This window comes from Bos taurus, chromosome 9 (genome assembly GCF_002263795.3).
Source record: "Bos taurus isolate L1 Dominette 01449 registration number 42190680 breed Hereford chromosome 9, ARS-UCD2.0, whole genome shotgun sequence".
Lineage (NCBI taxonomy): Eukaryota > Metazoa > Chordata > Mammalia > Artiodactyla > Bovidae > Bos > Bos taurus.
In genome coordinates, this window is record NC_037336.1 from 43,598,069 (window position 1) to 43,623,011 (window position 24,943).

A 24,943-nucleotide genomic window follows, 5' to 3' on the forward strand; every position below is an offset into this window, starting at 1 on the left:
GATGTGCTTTGTATTGGCCTCCTGCAAAACTACCTTAACTAAACTATATTCCAAATCAAATTAGGGGCTTTAAGAGACAAACTATTTTAAGAAATTGTCAATAACATTGTTCCTTAGATTATAGAATTCTCTTTCTAAGAATGCCCCAGAGAGAATCTGCTCTGAGTAAAAAAAGTGTTATAATTCTCCTTATGGGTCCGCATCTAAATTAAGGACTGAACTGTGTAACTTAGACCATTTCTTGTTTTACTGAGAGTAATAGAAAACTCAGTGCCAAATCTGAAGCCCAGTCATACTAGTGGGTGGGTCATTATGACCAGCAAATTTAGTCTTATTTCGTATTAACCTGGGTCCCACCTTTGTTTTTTCCTTGTTGTTTTACTGTATTTGTAAATCATGCTACTTTGTAATATTTCATCCCTTTTTAAATCCTTGAAATCCTTCTTGGATTAAGATTCAGTTACAAGAACAAGAAGGAAGGGGAAGAGAGGAGACAGAGCAATTGTCTCCAAATGCTATTTTTGCTTTTAATCAATGTCAGAATCAAATCTGGTTCCAAGTCAACCTGTCTCAGTTCTGTCTCCTTTGAAAAACAGGGCCCAGGTGCCTGAGAAGCTCCTGTAGGGCCAGAGGGTCACAAAAGATTCTCTGAAGCCTTGTTTAAACTCATGTTATTTCCCATCCTAAATAAAGGGGACACTAACCACTGACCATCAGCAGGCCGTGCCCTGCAAGTTGCCTCCTCCCAGAGGTGATGTGCTGAGCTGAGCTGCACACTTGCTCTCACCTGGTGCTGCATGGCCAACACTGAACATCTTCAGAAAGACTTTGTTGTTGCTGTTGTTTAGCTGCTAAGTCGTGTCTGACTCTTTTGTGACCCCATGGACTATATAGCCCACCAGGCTCCTCTGTCCATGGGATTTCCCATACAAGAATACTTGCCTTGTGACAAATGCAATTTATGAGCAAGGAAGCATTTTTTTCTTAGAGCAAAGCTGACTGGTCACACACAGGAACAAGAACCACAATTACAGCTTTCCTAACTCCAAGTACTAATCTTGCAAGCTTGCCAGTCCAGACAATCATCTATCACCTGGCTCAGAGCACTTTATTCACTGGAACATGTAGAAGACTGATTATGAAAAACTGCAGGAGGAAGTTATTTGTGGCAAACCTGACAGATATGAACAATAGATGTGGAAATGAACTGATCAGAGGAAAAATATGTGTGACAAACCGTATGATACATATCAGAGAGCCTTGTTAGAAATCCATTCATACCAGAATTCTTCATCTATCGTGCTTTGCATTTTTTTAGGACCTAAAGTCCAGCCTTCTAAAACCGTTCCTACTATTCTTGTTTGCCTAAATTTCATTTACATATTTATATATATGTAAAAGGATCGAGACTTTACACATCTGCTATATTTGGCTCTGTAGTCAATGATTTTTGTTGTTGTTTAGTCGTTAAGTCATGTCCAACTCTTGTGACCCCATGAATTGTAGCCTACCAGACTCCTCTGTCCAAGGATTTTCCAGGCAAGAATACTGGACTGAGTTGTGACTTCCTTCTCCAGGGGATGCTCCTGACCTCGAGATTGAATCCGGGTCTCCTGAGTCTCTTGCATGGGCAGGCTAATTCTTTACCACTGCATCACCTGGGAAGCACTCAAATATTTATAAAAATTATAAGCATAAAGTAATGAACTTTAAACTCAAGAGACCTGGGTTTGGCCCCAGGCAGCTGGGTGCCCTTGGGAAGACCTTTTTGAGACTTTTATATCCTAGTTCTCCTTGGGCTAGGTCTCAAATATTGTGGTTCTCAAATATTTGACAGGTGGGTTAAAATGCAGATTCCTAGGTAGGTAGACAGGTTTAGTCACTCAGTCGTGTTCGACTCTCTGCGACTGCAAAGACTGTAGCCTGCCACGCTCCTCTGTCCGTAGGATTCTCCAGGCAAGAATACTGGAGTGGGTTGCCATTCCCTTCTCCAGGGGATCTTCCTAATACAGAGATCGAACCTGGGTCTCCTACATTGCAGGCAGATTCTTTACCAACTGAGCCACTAGGGAAGCAGATTCCTAGGCCCTACTCAAAAGCCACCACATTTTATTCCTTGAAGGTGGGACAGGAACCGGCTTTTTTCTCCAGGTGATTCTGGAATATGTGAGCTGAGAACTTCCAGATGTAAAACCTGGATTTATTGAAAAGGCAAGGAATCAGAGATCAAATTGCCAACATCTGTTGGATCATAGGAAAATCAAGAGAATACCAGAAAAACATCTACTTCTGCTTCATTGTCTAAAGCCTTTGACTGTGTAGGTAACAACAAACTGTGGAAAATTCTTAGAGAGGAGAATATCAGATCACATTACCTGCCTCCTGAGAAATCTGTATGCAGGTCAAGAAGCAACAGTTAGAACTGGACATGGAATAAAGGACTGGTTCAAAATTGGGAAAGGAGTATGTCAAGGCTGTATATTGTCACTCTGCTTATTTAACTTACATGCAGAGTACATTATGTGAAATGCCAAGCTCAATGAAGCTCAAGTTGGAATCAACATTGCCAGAAGAAATATCAATAACCTCAGATATGCAGATGACACCACCCTTATGGCAAAAAGCAAAGATGGAACTAAAGAGCCTCTTGATGAGGTGAAAAACTTGGCTTAAAACTCTACATTCAGAAAACTAAGATCACGGCATCTGGTCCCGTCACTTCATGGCAAATAGATGGGGAAACAGTGGCTGACTTTATTTTGGGGGGCTCCAAAATCACTGCAGATGGTGACTGCAGCCATGAAATTAAAAGATGCTTACTCCTTAGAAGGAAAGTTATGACCAACCTAGATAGCATATTAAAAAGCAGAGACATTACTTTCCCAACAAAGGTCTGTCTAGTCAAGACTATGGTTTTTCCATTAGTCATGTATGGATGTGAGAGTTGGGACTATAAAGAAAGCTAAGTGCTGAAGAATTGATGCTTTTGAACTGTGGTGCTGGAGAAGACTCTCCAGAGTCCCTTGGACTGCAAGGAGATTCAACCAGTCCATCCTAAAGGAGATCAGTCCTGGGAGTTCATTGGAAGGACTGATGTTGAAGCTGAAACTCCAATACTTTGGATACCTGATGCGAAGAGCTGACTCATTTGAAAAGACCCTGATGCTGGGAAAGATTGAGGGCAGGAAGAGAAGGGATGACAGAGGATGAGATGGTTGGATGACATCACCAACTCAATGACATGAGTTTGAGTAAACTCTGGGAGTTGGTGATGGAGAGGGAGGCCTGGCGTGCTGCGGTTCATGGGGTCGCACACAGCAGAGCGACTGCACTGAACTGAGCAACTGAACAACAACAAATAGCATTTATGTAGAAAGATTGATTTTTAAAAGCCAACTTCACCTAGAAAGCAATAGCTCTTGCTGCTGCTGCTAAGTCGCTTCAGTCGTGTCCGACTCTGTGCTACCCCATAGACGGCAGCCCACCAGGCTCCCCTGTCCCTGGGATTCCCCAGGCAAGAACACTGGAGTGGGTAGAAAGCAATAGAGTTTTCATAAAATTGGGTGATGCTGAAAGAACAATAATTTAATGCTTATGCCAAACATTCTATTTTAAATTCCAGAAGTTTCAAGATCAGGCAGGGATACTGCTGACAGGTGGCTTGACTCTCCATAGAATCTGATAGGAAAAAATTCTGTTATCTCCTAACATGCTTTAATAACACCTCAGAGAATGTGTTTTCTCTATCAAAAAGACAGCTCCTACAAAATAAAAACATATTCCTTGTGAAGTTTCACCCTTTGCATCACAAAGTTCTCAGGGATGCTACTGCCTTTAAAGTGTCCCAGGTGTCGCCAGCCAGCAATTAGGCTCTACAATTTTGACTACACTGATGGCATGTGTACTGTCAACATGTCTTTTTGCAATGTCTGTGGCCTGCTTCCCAGATTCACGGTTAGGGTTAATAGGCACTCAGGAGCCTGCCCCTCCCTGGCTGCTACATGCCATTGTGTTTAGAGGTAGACAGGAAGTCTCTGCAGCTGAGGAGGGCTGCTGATCACTTCCTGGTGAACTACTTCAGGGTCCCCGAGTGGCGCATCCTTCTAAAAGTGGATGCTAGAAATCACCACAATTTTGTAAAGTAATTAGCTTCCAATTAAAGTAAATTAAAAAAAAATTTTTTAAGTGAATGCCTATCTACCTTCAGTTGGGACACCAGAGGGCAGTAGTTTGGCTGTACTGCTCTGGCTGTACCACTGTAACCCCTCAGGATGTGGTGGCCGGGACCCTGAACTTCCACTACCAGGGGGCTTTCTGGCCCCAGGAGCCCACACTGCCTGAGGCAGAAAGTGCCCTGTAGGAGCAGCTCTCAATCAGTGACTGGCAGAGCCTGCTCTTCTAATACTCCAATCCCCCTGGCTCAGGGATGGTGCAGCTCTGACTTCTACAGCGAAATTCAGGATTTCCCAAGGGGACTAACCTCCATCCACGAGAGTGATCACTCCCCCTTTACTGGGTGGCTTCTCTTTCCTACTCATTCTTCACTCCCAAATCCTATCTGTACTTGAATCCTTGTCATAGAGTCTGCTTCTAAGAAAACCATCTTCTAGGAACCATCTCACAGTCAATCTAGTGTCCCCTGGATGTGGTTTTTTAACATTTGGGATTGACTGGTGTGTAAATGTTGGAGGTAACATATGTGTTTATGTCCTTCAACCTCCCCAATAGCAAGCTGGAAGCTCTAGACAAATAGAATAGGGAAGGAGTTAATTAAAATCCCTTAACTGTCCCACTGGTTTATTTTTCATATTTGAGGGAACTGAGCTCCACAGAGGTGAAATGATTTGCATAAGGTAACACAATCAGCAAATAGCTGAATCAGAAGCAGAATTTAAACATTTTGGCCACAACCTCAGGGCTGAAAACACTATACTTTATCCCTGTAAATAAAGTAGTATGCTATTTTATGAAGTCAAAAGAGACATTATGACTATGTAGAAGTCAGACATAAATTTTCTACATTTCCCCCCAAGTTTTTGTTGTTAGCAAGGGCTTCTGGGGGCTTCCCCAATGGCTCTGCAGGTAAAGAATCTACCTACAATGCAGGAGACTTGGGTTTGATCTCTGGGTCAGGAAGATCCCCTCGAAGGAAATGGCACCCTCTCCAGTATTCTTGCCTGGACAATCTCTTGGACAGAGGAACTTGTGGGCTATAGTCCAAGAGGTTGCAAAGAGTAGGACACGAGTGAGCAACTCAGCACATACAGAGCTTCTAGGCTGCAAATCAGAGTGTCTGTACATTCTTCAGTTTGGATTTTATGATCTGGTGCTGCATTAGTGAAATGATGATCAAACATAAATACACAGATGTATACATCTTAAGATCTTCCTCAAAACAGTATTCATATGATTTACCCTTCATGTTATATGTCTAAGGTAAATACATAATTCTTCTTAAAGTTTTCTTCTTTTCCTTTTTGCAAACATTCAAGATGTACAAGGTTCCTTCTCAGAAGAGGTACAGAAAACATAACCTTGACAACCTACCTCTTGACTTTGATGGCTCTCCACTTGTCATCAAGGGACATGCTCACTGAAAAAGGTAGAAATAACTACTTATCATTAGAACCAATTCTGTTTCCGTATGCACTAGACACTGCTATTTATTATACTTAAATCTTGACCAACTTTCCTGGAAAATGATAAACTCAAATATATAATTTGAGGACTTAGACAAGAACAAACCTTATAAAAGACCAAATTCACCCCTCCTAATATAAATGAGGAATCTAGGCCCCAGGAAAAGACAAATGATTTTACTGAACCAACATGACCAATAAGTAGAGACCCAAGTCTTCAGATTTCTGCTTTGGTTCTTTTCGAACTCATTATTAATCTTTTTTTTTTTTTAATCACCTACACGATTGCTACAAAAATACAAAGGTTGTGACAGAAATAGCTACACTGCCTTATCCACACTCTCCTCTCTGCACTAATAAACCATCAGACTCATGTAGGTGGCTGGTCCATCAGCCCTGTGATCCTTCTCTAGGCTTTAATGTTCAGGGAAGTTGACTGTAGCTTCTCTGGGTTCCTGTCCATGCCCAAGCCTTAGCACTGGGGCTCCAGAACCTCTAGAGAATTCAATCAGAGACTTTTTCAAATAACAACTTCCCAAGAAGTTACCATGGAGATATTTTTAATTGCTAAATATTTGAATTTCCTAAATATATTGTGTTCAATGAGACTTAAATTTCCACTTAGAGAAAAAAAAGGTAACTGAAAGTGTGTGTTGAAACTTGAATACAAGTAGCTCTGCTGGGAAAAGTGTCTGGTGGAGTAACAACTGAGATTTTGCTTCACTGAAGTTGTACAAGTCAGGACAGCATATTTGGCTATCAAACTCCAAACACTGAAATGTCCTAGAGACAACTGTCTTTCAGAAGAGCATAAAGTAGGTAAGAGTCAAACGACAATTCAACAGCCATCCATTTGGTACTAACATAAAGTCCATTATTTCCTACATACATAATTCTTTTCGAAAGGTTATGTTAGAAATTTAATATTTATAATAGTGTAATATTTAACTAGAGTGTAATGATAAATATCTTATTCTACTAATCAAGTAAGTATTTTTCAATTTCCTCTTCTAATATATCATTTTATTCCATTAGCTCAAGCATGTTAAATTTAAAAAGGGAAGAAAAAGAAAGCACATCACAATAAACCAATAAAGTTACAAACATTTTTTCCCCCTATCTAATGTGCTGGGATATTTGTGGAGCTACAGTGGAAGGAGCACTGACGACAGTTCCGGAGTCCTGGGATACAGTGCTGACTTTCACTAAACAACTTCATGTCTCAATTGCTCAATCTGCTAAATGGAGACAACCAAACCCAACTACTTCTCAGAACTATCTGGGAATCCCAAATGAGCTTCCTCTGTGAAATACGCTGTGTCTGTAAGATAAAGGTTGGCAGTGGCTGAGGAGGAAATATGGGTGTGTCCATCTGGCTACCACAATTCCCACAGGCACTGAAGTGGTACAGTCTGAAGGGAAAAGGGAAGAAAGCCAAGAAGGAGGGGGCCCTGCACAGCGGCACCATGATCCACAGGGCCCCCACTTGCACCTGGTCACTTTGTGCAGGGAACTGGATGGATATAGATGGGAGTGCCCCCTGTACCAGCTTCAGACCAGAACCCCAGAGATGGGGAGGAATGAACACAGAAGAGATTGGGATGGAGAAAAGAGAGGATAAAGTGAAGACTGCCATGTGTCCACTCGCTTTTGAAAAGACCAGAGGAAAAGGAAAAATAATTTACAAGGCTTCCAGAAAAGATGTGGGGAGAACCAAGGGATAGAGTTTACTGAAAGTCTCACAGTTCTCACCACTTTCCCACGCTGTTTCCAAGGAGTCTCTCAACAGCCTGGTTGTGGTACCTAGGCAGGTTGGTATCATTCCCATTGGTTGATTAGTAGCTGGAAGTTAGTAGCTGGAAGTTCAAAGAGTTTAGATAGCTTGTTTAGTTTAGTAGCTGGAAGTTCAAAGAGTTTAGATAGCTTGCCTACAGTTTTCTAACTTGTAACTGAGAAATATAGGATTAAGACCAAAGCCTTTTCATTTCTCTACTGCTAGGTTGTTTGTTTTTTTTCTTTTCTGCCATCACTGGTCACTACTAAATGGTGAGAATTTTATACATTTAATTTTATGTGAATTATCCTTATTCTATACCTGTGGTAGAATATATTCACAGCAATTCACATTTCTAAGAGCATGAAATACAGATTGAATATCAAATCAACAGAGACATTTCCTAATATATATAAGATTTATTTTTTAGAAAGGGACTAAACTTTTGAGCAACTACGTGAGTCCTTGGATAAGCCTCAATACACCATGTCAGTTAGGGGTCTGGTCAGTAATGACCCATTAGCCATGAATGACACTGTCATTCAACTGAAAAGATTTGTGAAGTAATAACAGTCCCTGGTAAGTTTGCTGAACATTTTGGCATTTGTTCAGGAAAATAACACACTGAGATTTTGAAATGAAGCAAAAGCAAATGAAGTTAACTCTTTGCTACATGTTTTGCTTTTTATTTAAAGACTAAGAAAATTATCACTCATATAGGAGAAATTCCAAAAGCATGGCATCTACTCAGCTCACAAAATTTCTGAGAATGCTTTCTATAAGGAAGAGATCATAAGAAACATGTAGATGGAGAAGGAATATATAAGTGGATATAGATGGCCACATACATATGAATATTCAAACTGCCAAGAACAAGGGGTGAACCACAAAATCCCAGAATGAAGAGAGAAATGAAACTATCAAGCCAAAAATATTCAAATACAAGAAAAGAACTGGAAACATTTGGCAGCTAAGGCATCCTCCTTATCTCTTAAGTACAGGTGTTTAACACAGCGCATGGAAGACTTTATTGCCCCCTTCTCTCTCTCTCTGCAATTTGCTTATATCTTTATGACAGTAATTTAATTCAATCTAACACCAGCTTGGTCCTGACCTAACTAAACTCCCCTATCCAATTCTGAATGGTCTTTTACCCTTCTTCAGTGCAAAACTCTAAATATAATAATAATAAAAAAAAAAAAAACAGACTCTGGGTTTATCCACATCACTACAAATGAATCAGTTTCATTCCTTTTTATGACTGAGTAATAATATATCATTGCATATATGTACCACGTCTTCTTTATCCATTCCTCTGACTATAACATTTAGGTTGCTTTCATGTCCTGACTATTGTAAACAGTGCTGCAATGAACACCGGGTACACAGAGAAAAACAAATATCATATATTAATACATTCATATGAAATCTAGAAAATGGTACTAATGAACCTACTAATATTTACAGGAATAAAGATGCAGACGTGGAGAACAGACTTGTGGACATGATAGGTGAAAGAAGAAGGTGGAATGAACTGAGCGAGTAGCACTGACATACACACACTACCATGTGGGAAACATAGCTGATGGGAAGCTGCTGTGTGTGACCCAGGGAGCTCAGCTCGGTGATCTATGATGACCTAGGCGTGGGATGGGGGGGTGGGAGGGAGGGGATATATGTATACTTACAGCTGATTCGTGTGTTATAGAGAAAAAAACTAATATTTTAAAGTGATTATACTCCAATTAAAAAAATAAAAAATATAATAAAAAGAACATATCACTCAGATTTAGATGATGTCAGACAGGATTCCAGCAGGGAACAGATGGCATACACAGAAGAGATGATTGAAAAGTATTTAAAGAACTATTTACAAGACTTGGGCCAGTGAAGGAAAATCAATAAGAAACAGTGGAGCAGCCCAGGGCTCCCAACAGCAGGAAATCATTACTACTTCTAGACAGATAGGCAAGGGGAAGGGAATGAGTTCTGGATCAGGCAGATTTGCGCTGCAGAAAAGGCTGTAGCCTTCAGCAGAATAGCAAAGCCACCACCACGCTCCAGTGCCAGCTCCTGCTCCTGCCCTCTCCTCCAAAGCCTCCTACTGGCTGAACTTAACTAGAAACCGGACAGCAGGAGAGCTGGGTCCACACAGTCTATAAATAAGCCCTCAGGAGCACAGAGGAGGGTGGAGAGTGGAGCTGGAAGGGCACACACAGACCAGCCAGAGACTGAGGTTTCACAGAGATGTCCACTGCCGCATTGCTAATTACGATGAAAAATCAGAAAGAACCTAAATGCCCAGCAACAGGGGAATGACTAAGAAAATTGTTTTACATATTTCAATGACGTGAAAATGTGCTTTTATATAAGTAAAAAATAAAACAGGATATAAAAAACATCTAAATTGCTGCCTTTGTAATTTCATTTTTAGTTCTACATTATATGAAAATACAGTACGGAAAACGAAAAGAAAGTGTTATTCATATGGTTATTAAAGCCACCAAAACAGCTAAGGCAGATGTGGTCTACATCAACAAATCAAATTAGTGTCTCAATCACAAAAGAACAGTCCCTTTGAAGGTTCACTAGTCTCACTGCTTCCATAGAACTGGACAGAACATTTTAAAAGTGGCATAACCAATCAAGCCTTTTCAAGGAAGGTAAAATGATACTTTGGGGACCTGGAATCCAATTCATGTGAAGAACAAGAGAATGACCTAGGTACCTTTCTCTTACTTTCCATAGTTTGTATCACACTTTCCTCCTCCCCCTACCCCTAGCAGCTCTTTAAACAAGGTATAAAGAGAGGTCTGTATAATGACCACTTTAACCACTAAAGACAGCATGCCTCCCTCATCAAGTCATTCAAAATGAAAACATTTCTAAACCTAAAATGAAATTTTGGTATCTTGTAATAAAATAAAATTTGTAGGCATATTCTGGGTTTTTCTCTCTCTCTCATCCCTCCCTGCTTTGTTGACGTTATAAGCACATGCGCAGTTTACCAAGTAAGTAATCTAGCACTGAGTATAGATATGAGCACATATTTGTGTGTATATACAATACATGGGAGTCTCCAGTGGTTCAGATGGCAAAGAACATGCCTGCAATGCAGGAGGCCTGGGTTCAATCCCGGGGTTGGGAAGATCCTCTGGAGAAAGGAATGGCTACGTACTCCATTATTCTTCCCTGGAGAATTCCATGGACAGAGGAGCCTTGTGGGCTACAGTCCATGGGGTCGCAAAGAGTCAGATACAACCAACTAACACCGACTAACACGAAGTAGCAACATACTCCAGTATTCTTGCCTGGGAAATCCCATGGACAGAGGAGTCTGGTGGGCTACAGTCCGGTGTTGTAAAAGAGTTGGACACGACTTAGTGACTAAACAACAACAACTGGAAAAAGAAATTCACTCTAAGTTAGTTTTTTGCATGTAATAATACTCATAGAAATTAATGAACATTCTTAAATATAATTTTGAAAGTACCTCCAATACAAATGTGTCAAAATTCAGTTTTCAGAGAAATGAGCACTAAAGACAAACTCAGTAGCTTCCATAAAAACAAAGATTATTTAAAGGGTTTTCATAATCCTTTAACATCAAACTCTCTAGCTTTACAATTTTCAGCAACAGTGTTTCCTATAAATCTGGAGTTTTGGTCATCAGCATCTCTTTCCTCTTTTAGGGCTATGGTTAATCTTTATGCAAAGTGAAAAATCCTCAACATTTGCCACTTTAGACTCCTTTGCATACTCTGTGAATCATCCCAGCAACAGGCAGTAAGACTTGGCGGTTTTGAGAGTAGACTGGAAATCAGGTGCAACAAGTTTAGTCAACACTTCAAGGACTGAGTCACTGATTCTCAGCAGAATTATCTCAAAAGTTCCCAGGAAAACCATGATGCCTTGTAGACTTCCTGGCATGAATTCTTGGATAGTCCCCTTCTCTAAATGGGACATGGTAGAGTGCAGATAATTAATAAGGAGAAATTCTTCTCTTCTGGTCTTTGAAAAAGTGACAGTTCTGAGTATAAATCGATAATTACATTTCTGTTGGATGCTGCTGTTCTCTAGCTAACCACCTCCCCTATTCTCTCTCTCCCCCCACCAATCACTTGTTCAATTAGCTTTAGTCTTCTCGTGGCGTAGTGAAAATATTATGAACTTTAGAATTTGAAAGACCTGGGTTCAAATACTACTTTGTCGTTTACCAGATAAATCAGTTTGGGCAAGCTACTTCCCCCTCTTTCAGGTTCTGTTTCTCAACTGGAAAGATGGGGGTAAAATCACCTACTTAGATGAGCTATTATGAAGATAAATGAGACACACCAAATATAAAAGCAACTGCCACCTGACAGGTAATCAATAATTCAAGCCCTTTCACCCTATGTATTCTTGGCAGAAGTTTCTTATATTTACTTAATTTATAGGAGAGGCTGGGAATGATTAATCTGAGGAGAACAGTCTTCCTTCATACCCCCCACCAAGCCCATTTTTCTCTGAAAGCATACCCAAACACAATTGGCTGTCTTTTGCTTTTTGTTGATCAGTTCTTGGGTGGCATGAAGATAGACACTGCTGCTCTCCTTTGTTTAACATCTGCTGGCTTTTTAAATTTGTGGACTTCTAACCACAGTATGATTATACACACAGAAAAGCAACCATGAGTTCTGTAGAGAATAAGGAAGTTGATGCTTAAATTCCTGAGAAGTACCTCTGTGGGGAAACTACAAGATGAAGCAAACACAGCCTCAATGCATCAACAGTTATCACCTAGATCTAGGACCAGTTGTTCCCTTATAGGCATAAAAAAGAGCTTTAATAAAAGTGAAATAACAAGGAAGGGTACAATCAAGCACCAACAATGCACCAGCTACTATGACTTCTAGGTCAAAGTACTTGAAACCTCTCATGGGGTGAGATTAGAACAATCACAACATGAAAACTGGTAAAAGTCAAAACTTGAACCAATGCCAGATATTTAGTCATACTTTGCTTTTATCCTGAAAAACAAAATCCAAATTCTAGGTTTAGACTAACTTGTTTAAGCATGTTTACTGACACACATGGGAATACAAATGTTCTTGTTTCTGTCAAAAGTAGGCTCCAGGGAAGGATTCTTGATCAATAATTGAGTCTATTCCAGTCAAATTTGTTTTGGGGAGTCAACACTAAAAGAGAATAGTCTTGTAACCCCACCCTGGAGCAACTACATTTTCTTGTTTTGCACATAATAACAGCAAGGTAATATTTCTTGCAGATAAATGACAATCACTTAGTTCTCAGAAGGAAAACAGTAGGGATGGGAGCCACAAGGGACCAGAGCCAAGAATGTCTGCAAGGCCTGGGGGTGCCTCTGCTGCACAGGCTTGAAAAGGGCCGGCTCTAGGTCTGCACATGGCAGGTGTGATAAAGCAGATGTTGTATTTCAACCTGAATTTCATCAGTTTGATTCAAATATCTTAACTGTTTCAAATAGTAGATGGAAAAACAATCAAATTGAGATTTTATAGGATATTTATTAAATTCATCAGTATTATCAACACATTTAAATAAGATCACTAATAAAATATATTACCTGTCAGAGCACCATCGGTTTGTCAAGCCCCAAAAGGGCTTTCTTGAATGGGTACAATATGGATAGACTCTATAAAGAATATTTTACTATTATAAAATATGCTTTGTGCAAACTTTATACATTTTTTTTGAAAACATGAACCAAGTTATTGTGTGTGTGCGTTCGGGTTCTGGGGTATTTTTTTTAGATGGTAGGTGACATACTAATTATGTCTGAATTCTGTAACTCTGTAAGAATTCAATATGCCAGTAACTAGACTATAGTCACAACTCAATCTGGGGATCAGACAGTCTCATAGTTGTTGGTTTATGAATCCAGGGAAAGATTTCCAGGAGAATAGTCATTAGGAAGTCAAATGAGTCAGCTGGACTCCTATCAAAGGTGGGTAGAGGCCAGGAATAGAGAAGTATAGTCTATAACCCAAGAGGACCCAGAACAGCAGCTGAACAGAAGCCAGAAAACCTGATTTTATTCCTGCTTCCTCCACCTGCATTGCATTCTTTGAACCTCAATTTCCTCGTCTATAAATGAGGGTCTGGGCTATTGCACAGAACTATTACAAGCCTCAAGTAGAATAAAATACCAGCCATAGTTTATAATCCTTGATGTGTAAGATCAACATAAGGTGAAACTTGTATTTGTTAGCAGGGAATACTCAGTGATAAATCAGAAACTAAAACGAAAGATTCAAGCAGCAGGATCTCTATAGACCTAATTAAGGTTACCCCTAGCAGTTTTCCTTGAGAAATTCTGACACCCCACTTAGCCTAAGCAGCAACTGCAAATTTTCCAGGCCACCTGGCTAGCTGCTTATCTTTGTGCATGCAAACTACTGTCCTGGCCTAGACTGTACTGGCAGGGAAGAGGGTGTACCAACCAAGCCTCCCTCCAGGTCATGCTGTTTCTTGAGAAAGCCTGGGCAGAAGCTCCAGACTCAAGATCTTTAGACATTTTCCTTTTGTATATAATATACACTTTAGAATTTCTGCTTTAAAATTGCAGATTTTAATTCCAAGATTTTAATGCACTTATATTTTAATGTATTTATGTATATTTTTCTCTTCACTACTTAATATAGAAATTGTTTAGTATCAAAAGTTAACTTGTTTTCCTATGTACATTATAATTTCTGCTTGCCAAATTTACAGCTTAACTATACTTACTGTGGGAATACAAAGAAGGTAGCACTAGCCAGTGCTTTTAATTTGTAGTGATTAACTGCAGGACTCAAGACCATCAGCTGGAGAACCACAGCCCCAATCCTCATGAGCTCCAGTACTCTTGCCTGGAAAATCCCACGGATGGAGGGCCTGGTGGGCTGTAGTCCATGGGGTCGCTAAGAGTCGTACACGACTGAGCGACTTAACTTTTACTCACTTTCACTTTCTGTGCCTCATTCTTTCTCAAAATAGGAATAATAGTACCTGCCTCTCCAGGATGTTATGAATTAACTGTGGTGAGTTAATATTTGTAAAGTGCTTGGAACAGTGTCTGACACAATGTATGTTAAATAAGCTGCATCTTTCAATAAAATCTTGATGGAAAACAGTGTTTTCATAGACATGATCTAAAGTTATTATAAATCGAATGCTCCCTGTATTTTCTTGCTTTATTCATAGCACATATTATTTTGCCTCTTGAACCCAATTTTAAGATAAAGAACTATCCAACTAGAAAATCCAAAGGACTATCAGGAATTTATGCTATTGCTTATTAACTGATTTGGAAAAATTAAAATATGTATTAAGCATGGTATCTTTATGCAACTGTTGGCTAAATCTCTTATTTGAACTATTATCTTCAGATTGTCATAACCCTGGCTTCTAAAAGATGACACTCAGTCAGGGGGGCTGACTTGAAATGGTGTAGAACATTAAGAAATACAGTCAGCAGCCAACTTCTTCACCACAGAATATTTTGCCAAGCTTACCAGTAACTTATTTTTACTCATTTCACTTCCATACATGGGAAGGTTAAAAAACAAAAGGCACTTGTTAATTCTGTGTTTCATTTTTCTGTGTCAGTGACAGGTTCAACCTGTCTTTGTCTTGTCTATAACTTGTAGATGAGAGAAACTGGGGATACCACAAATGGATTTAGGATTATCTGCCCCACTTGTGTGTCTCAGGGTCTCCTGGTACTTTGTCAAAATGATCCCTTGTTGTTAAGGGTGTCTGTCATTGCTTCACTCCCACTGCATAGGCCAATCCAGAAAGCACACGGTTCTGTAAAGACAGCACTAAGTAAGTGCTCATTCTCCAGAATGAAGGCATCTTATGAAGCTGAACCTGTAGAGGTATTCTGATGAGGCATTTGGGTTGGCCCAATGCACCTGTGCTTTAAGGAAGCAATAAATGAACTAATGAGACTTGTAAACAATTGACTGGCCTTTCTTGCCAACATCCACACAGGTGTCAGCTATTGATATATACTTTATCTTTAAAACTCACTTTGGGACAAGATACTGAATTCACATTTCAACCCTCTCTTGGGTAAAAGTCCAGAATTCATTTTGTATAGTGAATATATGAAAAGACATCAGTTGGATATGCAAGGCAATTTGGGATGAAAATAAAGATAGGTTGTTTTAAGGAAGAACACTTTGCTTATAGAACACATGCAACGCTAGATTCTTCTTAAAAGAGGCTCCAGAATCATCCTGACAGAGATTGTGTAGACACCAAGTTAGCTATGCACCCTAAATAACAATTCTCATGGGATCTGTAAATCTGTCTAAAAATGTCAAGAACCATTCATTTTCAGTCTGTAATTTTAGAGTATCAATATCATGTTTACCTATAATTTCAGTGAAGGTTTTCAAATCAATGTCATAATTGAAGCCAGTCTTTTTTAAAATTTTTTATGAAGCCCAATCTTTATTCCTAGGTGCCAGAATATGACAGAAGAGCTGAGATAATCTCAAATTCTAGATATTTTAAATATTTAACATTTAAATAGAAAATTATTTATGCATAATCCTGAGTACACAATTCTCTTTTGTTTTAAATGTCACTATGAAAATAAGTTTCTGTGATTGTCCTTTTGGTCCAGTATTGGATATAGTTTAAGATGATCAAAATTTAAGAAGATTTAGAGCCTTTGATGATCTCTATACGAGAGAATAAAAATTCTCATTAATTATTCAGTATGAGTAAAACTTAATGAGAGAAAAAAATTTCTGCTGCTTGAAGATAATCCTTCTCCTGACCTCAATACATTGGACTAAATCTTCTGTTTCTACACTTAATGCATGATATGCTACTTTATTCATTCATACACCCCTCCTCCACTAGACTACAAGTTTCTTAGGGGCCGATATCATCTCTAATTCATTGCTCTTTTTCCCAATGCCTGATACAGAGTAAGAGCTCAGTAAGTGTTTGTTGGACTTAAACTTCTCTTTAAATTCTGATTGATAATCATTTCAATAAGATACAGAAAGGAATGTTTTACCAAAGAGTAGTTAGCATTAATCCTAGAAAAATGATTCTGTAGTCAGATTGCATTGCTTTTCATGAACAGGTTCTCTAAATCTTCTTACAATAGGTAAAACATGAAAAGGAGATTAAACAATTATTTGATAAATTTTTTCAAGGTAAACAGAAATGCATACAGTTCAAGATTCAAATAATCTCACCAGACAGGGTGATGGACAGGGAGGCCTGGCGTGCTGCAATTCATGGGGTCGCAAAGAGTCGGACACAACTGAACTGAACTGAAAGAAAAAGGAAATAAACCCAAGCACAGAAGTACTAACGGTCTCCAAAAGTGTTCATGTCACTTGGATGTGGACTAAGAAGATTAAGGCTAAAAGTGTAGAAAAAGAGTGGCTAAAGCAATAAAGTGGCAAAGAATTATCCTATACTAAACTGACTCCAAAACTGCTTCAGGAGAAATACCACCAACCTCAAATATAAACTTTACCTTTGACTTCGTAATTCAGATATATTAAGACTGTTAAGTCTTGAATGCACAAAGGCCACCCTTTTACAACTACAAAGGTATTTCCAGACACCCAAAGGTACTTCAGGTCTTGATATACCTGGTTATAAACTCCTCCTGGACTTCTGAAGTTGTTTAACTCCACTTACAAGGTCAAGTGGACTTATGAACGCTACCACCATCACTACGCAGACAACAATTACAACACCACTGCCATGATCGCTCCCGCTCTACCTTTCATCTGTCCAGCACCTGCTTTGCCCTGGGCCCTGGCCCAGGTGTTTTATATAGATAGCATTTAACCCTCAGAAAGCCCCAGAAGGGATGTTGTTGTCTCCATTTTACAGGTGAGAAAGCTGAGGCTTAAAGACTGAGGCGTACAAAACTTATCCTAACAGCAGAGGCAAATTTGAAGCTGAGTCTTTCCAATACCACAACCTAGGGCTTTGTCACTGCAACTTGCTCTCAGAGGTATTTCTAAGCCTCTGTTATCTTCCAGGCACCGTGCTACTAATTTTAAATATATATTTAGAAGTCTCCAAAACAATGCTAAGAGGTAGGTAGCAGCTCATGGAATTGAAGCTAGAGCAGGAAAGAAACTCCTCCAGGAGCTCACAGCTAGTAAGTGACAGGGCTAAAAATTAAATACCTGCTTTATCAATGGTGAAAGAATATAAACCGAAAATTTCAAAGACTTGCCTTTGGCATAAACTAAATAAGGGAAGTAACCGGTATCTATTAACCAGTTTAGATGCACTATTAGATAAAACAAATCTAGGCTTATCTCGGAGAAGGTGAGGGCACCCCACTCCAGTTCTCTTACCTGGAAAATCCCATGGACAGAGGAGCCTGGTAGGCTGTAGTCCATGGGGTCGCGAAGAGTCAGACAGGACTGAGCGACTTCACTTTCACTTTTCACTTTCATGCATTGGAGAAGGAAATGGCAACCCACTCCAGTGTTCTTGCCTGGAGAATCCCAGGGATGGGGAAGCCTGGTGGGCTGCCGTCTATGGGGTCGCACAGAGTTGGACACAACTGAAGCGACTTAGCAGCAGCAGCAGACTTATCTAGCTATGTCCTTTTTGTTAGAAAATAATTAAACCTGTTTAGAGTTCTAAACACTAAACCAGTCACAAAAGATGGAAAAATGGAATCAATCAAGTCATGAAGATGAACACTCTACAATTTCAGAATGTTTCCAATGACGGTTCTTTTTCTCATGAAATAAAATAACAGTTTATCCTCAAAACCCTCTAGTTATTTATAGAGTCTAAGGAGTGAGTTGTTTTCCTGTTATAGAAGGAAAATGTCCATGCAAAGACAGAAAAACTAGGCGACGTTTGGCAATCTCAAAACTTGAACCTATGCATCCTGAAACGAGGATGCTCTGCTCTCTGATGTTGGCTGCATTTTTCCTCCAAATGAAATCAAGTCTGCTGATTTTCAGAGGATTACGGCCATCACCTGAGTCTGGCTTCCTGCAGAGAGCATTAATGCTTGCTTCTAGGTTTGGAGTTCAGATGGAGAGTGATCATTTTTAATTCACTCAATTGACCTTTAGCTCAGAACCCATTTCTAATTAAAATAACTGATTAGGGAAAATAAAAACGAAGCACTATTTTCATCATATAGCAGAAAATAAATCATAAAATAACTACTCAAAACTATAGGCAAGATATTAATAAGAAAAAGGAGAAATAGCTCCCATTTACTGAGCACTCACAATGTGCCAGTCACTGTTCTGAGTGCTTGACAGCCACTAACTTATTTTTATAACAACTCTTATTATGCCCCTTTTATGGATGAGAAGACTGAAGCACAAAAAGGATAATAACTTGCCCAGGATGACACAGCTAAGTGTCACAGTAAGTAGAACAGGAATTTAAACCCAGATATAGAATTCCCCCGATTTGATTCCTGTGTCAGGAAGATCTCCTGGAGAAGGGATAAGCTATTCATTCCAGTATTCATGGGCTTCCCTGGTGGCTTGGACAGTAAAGAATCTGCCTGCAATGTGGGAGATGTGGGTTCGATTCCTGGGTTGGGAAGATTCCCTGGAGAAGGGAAAGACTACCCACTCCAGTATTCTGGCCTGGAGAATTCCATGGATAGAGGAGACTGGCTGTCTACAAAGTGGCTGTAGGGGGCTACAAAGGGTCTACATGGGTCTGCAAAGAGTCAGACATGACTGAGCGGCTAAGCACAACACAGAGAATTCACACTCTGAATAAAATGCTTACAAATGAAGTATAATTCAAAACCTGATAAATGATGGTGCCACTGAAGGCTGCTAAGGAAACTCTAGCCAAAACTCACCATGCCCTCTCCACACACACCAGTGTGGTCCCTCAGATGGCAAGAGAATGGACAAGACAGCAGATGAAGCTGACTCAGGACGGCGACGGCTCTGTTTCTATGGAAAATAACATACTAATATGCTTACCAAAACCAAGCTTGAAAAAAAAAAAAACTCTTTGGGTGCATTTTAGGGAAAGAGACAGCCATGTTCAAATTATTTTATGTAAAGGAAGCAAGCAATGGTCACTGAGTTTTAGAACATCTGCACTAAAGGTTGCAAATATTTGCAGAATACAGACATCAGTAAACTTTAAACCATCATTGGACTGTTAAGTTCTTTTTTAAATTAAATTTATTTATTTTAATTAGAGGCTAATTACTTTACAATATTGTATTGGTTTTGCCATACATCAATATGAATCTACCACGGCAGGATACAGGAAGCTTGGGGCTGGTGCACTGGGATGACCCAGTGGGAACATGTGGACTGCTAAGTTCTTAAGAGGGGAAGCATTTTTTCCCCTCCAACCCTATTTTTTCCCGTTCCTTCCATTAGAGCTTAACATTTATAATGATAATTGTGATGGTGGTGGTGATGGTTTTACATTTACTGAGTTTCTACTTTGCATCCAGAGGTATGATAAAAGTTTTACATTTAATGACATAAACTAGCATACGATATTCACTACAGTCCTACAGAATTAGTATTACTATGTTCTCCATTTTCCATCTGAAGAAATGGAGACTCAGAAAGGTGAAGTAACTTGTCCAAGGTCATATATACAGGACATAAATTCATTTTCATTTGCTCTAAAAGCCCACAAAATTAATGGTGAATGCCCAGCAGATAAGTGTGGCCACCTGACTGTCCCATCCTTATATAGAAACAAAGGTCCCAGTGAGTGCTGCACATTCCAGCTGAGGCCCACACCTCCAAATCCTGGACAGAAATGAACAAACAGGGAAGATTGCTCAAGAGAGTGAGACTGACCAAAGATGGGCCAGAAATCTAAGTGTGCTTTAGCTGCTCTCTTTACTAGTAACCGGTACACCCTCTCAGGAGTAAACAAAATATGTATAAAGATGATATAACTAGAAAAACATCCCAGAGACAGACCAGTAAGTTTAGTTCTCAGGACATTTGTTAGTACAAAGTTCATCATAATTCTAAAGGAAAGAATAGAGTGCTTTAAGACCGAACTAAAATACAAGAAGCTCAAGGAGAGAAATAAAAACTCCTAAGTTTTAGTCTAAAATGCATTTGGATTTGAATAAGTTGTTTATTTAACAACACTTTGCCGACAAAGATCCATATAGTCAAAGCTATGGTTTTTCCAGTAGTCATGTACGGATGTGAGAGTTGGACCATAAAGAAGGCTGAGCACCAAAGAATTTATGCTTTTGAATTGTGGTGTTGGAGAACACTCTTGAGAGTCCCTTGGACAGCAAGGAGAGCAAACCAATCAATCCTAAAGGAAATCAACCCTGAATATTCATTGGAAGGACTGATGCTGAAGCTGAAGCTCCAATACTTTGGCCAGCTGATGCAAAGGGAAAGATGCCAGAAAAAATAGAAGGCAGGAGGAGAGGGGGAACAACAGAAGATGAGATGGTTGGATGGCATCACCAACTCAATGGACATGAGTGTGAGCAAACTCAGGGAGATAGTGAAGAATAGGGAAACCCGGTGTCCTGCACTCCATGGGGTTGCAAAGAGTCAGACACGACTTAGCAACTGAACAACAAAATTGTTTATAGCTGTGTATCATGTCATTTGATAGGTAGAATGTGATGGGACCAGGTCAGAAGACCATTGCTATGGAAGTGTTTAAATTATTTGCTGATGTAATAGGAAAAATACTTTTACGTTGGATACATCATTATTAAGTAACATTTTGTTAGAAATTAGTTCATAGTTAAGCACATTAAGTCTTTAGGTGGATAAAAAATATGTCCTATTACAAGCAATTACTACTGTGAATGATAAATATGAGAAAAAATAAAATGCTTTCTGTGAGCACTCCACTCCCTATGTTCTCACACATACTCAGACTTCCCTGAACCACTTGTTCAGGAAGTTCTTCTCAGGAAGTACCACGTTCTTCCAAGTATTGAGGATGCTCATAATGCAACCTCTGCCTGGAACGCATTGCTCCTTCCCTTTTCTGACTAAACTGCCTCAGTCATCCTCCTCCAGGAAGATCCCTTCCTCCACAGATCCCTTCCTCTATTCTAACATCTATTGCAGCACTTATCCCACTGTTTACTTTTTGGTGTTCTCAAGACACAAAGAATTCTTTGATGACAGAGGCCACTCTCATTGTTTTTGATACCCCAGCACTTAGTTAATATTTGCCAAATGATTGAAATTACATTGCAAAGACTCTGGTACAATATTATTCTCACTGTTCACAAAAGTGTGTGTTAAACACACATAAAGGTGTGTATTTAAAAGCAAATACAGAAGGGGACTTCCCTGGTGGTTCAGTGGCTAAGACTCCATGCTCCTAATGCATAGGGCTGAGATTCGATCCCTGGTCAGGGAACTAGATCCCACATTTAGAGTCCACATGCCCTAAATAAAAGATACTGCATGCTGCAGTGAAGACCCAGCACAGCCAAAGAACTAAATAAATGTTTTGTTTAAAAAAAAAAAAAAAAACACATATAGAAGGATATACTGGAAATTGCCAACTGTTCTTCAATAAAGATTTTCACACACCTGAACCTCTTCAATATACCATTATGTCAAATTGATTATTGCTCAACGAACGCACCAATTCAGATAGTATAACTGAATACTTACACATGAAAGATAAAATCGTCACACTGCTGCTGCTAAGTCGCTTCAGTCGTGTCCAACTCTGTGCGACCCCACAGACGGCAGCCCACCAGGCTCCCCCGTCCCTGGGATTCTCCAGGCAAGAACACTGGAGTGGGTTGCCATTTCCTTCTCCAGTCGTCACAAAACCACGGCAAAACATTTAAAAGCTATGGCAGTTACACTTGGAATAACTAGGTGCTGCTTTTTTCTACCACTGATTCCAATGGGGACAAGTCATGCACCCTTTGGTCTCAAGTTCTCCACCCATTAAATTGGGATAACCATCCCTGCCACTTCCTCCTCCACTCGGATCCTGTGAGGACAGTGGAGCTATAAGAACACCAAGAGTGGACATCTTCACAATTAGGGCACCATGGTCAGAAGTCTGAAGGAATCCCCAGGTGGAGTTCCGATCTCGTTATGGTAATAACCCTTCGCAACCCACCTACAAGTTGATAGTATAGCTCAGTATAGTATAGCTCTCGTCAGCAAGTTGATAGTATAGCTTCTGGTGTTGTCTTTGCTACACTTACTTTGTAGTCAAAGTAAAGTCTACATGGGTGGGCACAAGTTCTTCTCACTGGTGCTTGGTCTGAACCAGAAGCAGCGAGGAACCCGTTCATTCACGGCGACCACCACAGTCCCCTCCTTGGACCCCGTTACGTTCCTGCCGCGCGAAGCCGACCCTGGGCCTTGCCCCTCCTCGGAGAGGGGTCGATCGAGGCCGAGGGTAGAGAGGACTCGAGGGTCAGGGTAGCCGGAATGGAAAAGGTCGGGGGAAGTGAGCGGGGATAGGCTCGCTCGCCGAGGGGCTTACCTGGCCTCTCTGAGGGGCTCCAGGGGCGGGTGTGGAATGAACACCCCACAGTCAGACCGCGGAGGCTGCTGCTTCTTCTTGGAGCGCCAGATATGGAAAGAGGTGTGCTTTTTGGGGGGCCTGGACGGACTGGACTCCCCGTGGTCACCCTGAGGTGGCAGCGACAGTGGCATCTTCTCGTCTGCCTCCTCCTCCTCCGGCTGCTCGGACGCTGCCCTCTCGGTCGCCCGGTTCTTGTATTAATAAAAGAACTCACCTGGGCGCCCGCTGGCCCGCCTATCCCCGCGCGCCGGCCGACCCCGCCCCCTCGTCGCGGGTCTGCAGCAGAGCGCCTCCCCCATGGCGCAGGAGGCCCGCGGCGGGAGCCCAGGTGAGGCGCTCGCCCGGAGCTGCAGGTATGGAGGACACGCCCCCTCGTCCCGGACCTCGGGGAGTGCGGCGGCCGCGGGATGGCGACACCTACTGGAAATCTTGGGAACCGCCCGCGTCTCCTGTCGGCATCCTCTGTTCTGTTGTGGGAGCCAGAGCTGGGTCGGGTTTTGACATCTCCTCCGGTGCATGTGCCATAGGTCGTCTGCGGAGTTGTTGGTCACTCTTGGCCTGGCCAAGGCTAGCACGAAGAATGGCTTAGCCACGAACCCCGCCTGAAGAAGGATGGGAGAGGAGCATCCCATGGCCGAGCTGCCAGGCAATTAGGACTATTCTACTCTGACCTTCAGGTGTCTTGGGCAATGTCATGTGCTGGGCAGCTTCTGTTCCTGTTTGTAATCACAAGTGTCAATGGCTGTCCTCTCCCTTCAAGTGTTTGCATAATTAATCTGTACTTGCATCTCATAAAACACAAAAGGATAGAACACAGAAGGTAATGAGCCATATTCCCCAGTTTCCTGGGGCTTCAAAGATCCCTCATTTTGAACTAAAAGCCAGTCCCACAGGCCTCTCCGACACCTGTTTTACTGTTAATGACTTCCATTTTTAACCTCACAATTGTGGTTAAATAGCAAAGGGAACTAATATTTAAGCAAAATATGTCCACGAACATTTCATTTGAGGCATCATTGTTAGACTATAAAGATTTCAAGAACCAAATACTATTTTAAAACTCAGTACAGTATAAGTTCCTCTTACACAGTAATACTTTCTTCTTTCTTTTCTCTTTGAGTAAGCGAAAGTCACTCAGTCATGTCCGACTCTTTGCGACCCCATGGACTATAGAGTCCATGGGATTCTCCAGGCCAGAATACTGGAGTAGGTAGCCTTTCCCTTCTCCAGGGGATCTTCCCAACCCAGGGATTGAACCCAGGTCTCCCACATTGCAGGCAGATTCTTTACCAACTGAGCCACAAGTTGAAGATCCAGCTAATTCATTCATTCATTTACTCAATCATTCAAGGAACATTAATTTTTATTGAATTATTTTTAAGTTTACATTTTTATTGATGTAATCCTACACATAAGGGCTCCTGCGGTGGCTCAGAGGTAGAGAATCTGCCTGCAATGCAGAAGACACAGGTTTGATTTCTGGGCTGGTAAGATCCCCTGGAGAAGGAAGTGGCAAACCATTCCAGTATTCTTGCTTGGGAAATGCCATGACAGAGGAGCCTGGCAGTCTACAGTCCATGGGGTCACAAAAAGTCGGACATAACTTAGCAACTAAAAAACAACAACAAAAATTCTACATATAGTTAAAAAAAAAAGCACAAACCATTAAGTATATATAACTAAATTTTTTACATATTTATGTAGTTGGGGTATAAAGTGTTTACACTTATGATATAAATATACCACAGTTCATTTGTCTATTCTACTGTGGATGGATATTTAGGTGTTTCCAGTTTGGGGCTATTATGAATAAAGCTGGTATGAACCTATTTCTATATAAGCATTCATTTCTTTTGGGTATGTACCCAAGAGTTCACCCACTGGGTTATACAGTGGACAGCTGTTCAGCTTCAACTGCTTTGCCAGAATATTTTCCAAAATGGTTGTATCAATTTATTCTCCTTTCAGCAATGTTTAAAGCTTCCAGTTTTTCTATATTGTCATCAACACTTGATATTATTAA

At 40.6% G+C, this 24,943-nt stretch overlaps 1 protein-coding gene across 1 annotated transcript in view; it reads right to left on the reverse strand.

Moving 5' to 3' along the window:
* The window catches only part of CRYBG1 (crystallin beta-gamma domain containing 1), a 238,736-nt gene extending 215,639 nt beyond the window's left edge, over window positions 1-23,097 (reverse strand). The window contains exon 1 of the mRNA XM_003586468.6: window positions 22,879-23,097. Coding sequence (XP_003586516.3) covers window positions 22,879-23,051 — 173 coding nt within the window. The 5' untranslated portion in view covers window positions 23,052-23,097. The remainder of the gene's footprint in view (window positions 1-22,878) is intronic.
* Window positions 23,098-24,943: the final 1,846 nt, after the last annotated feature.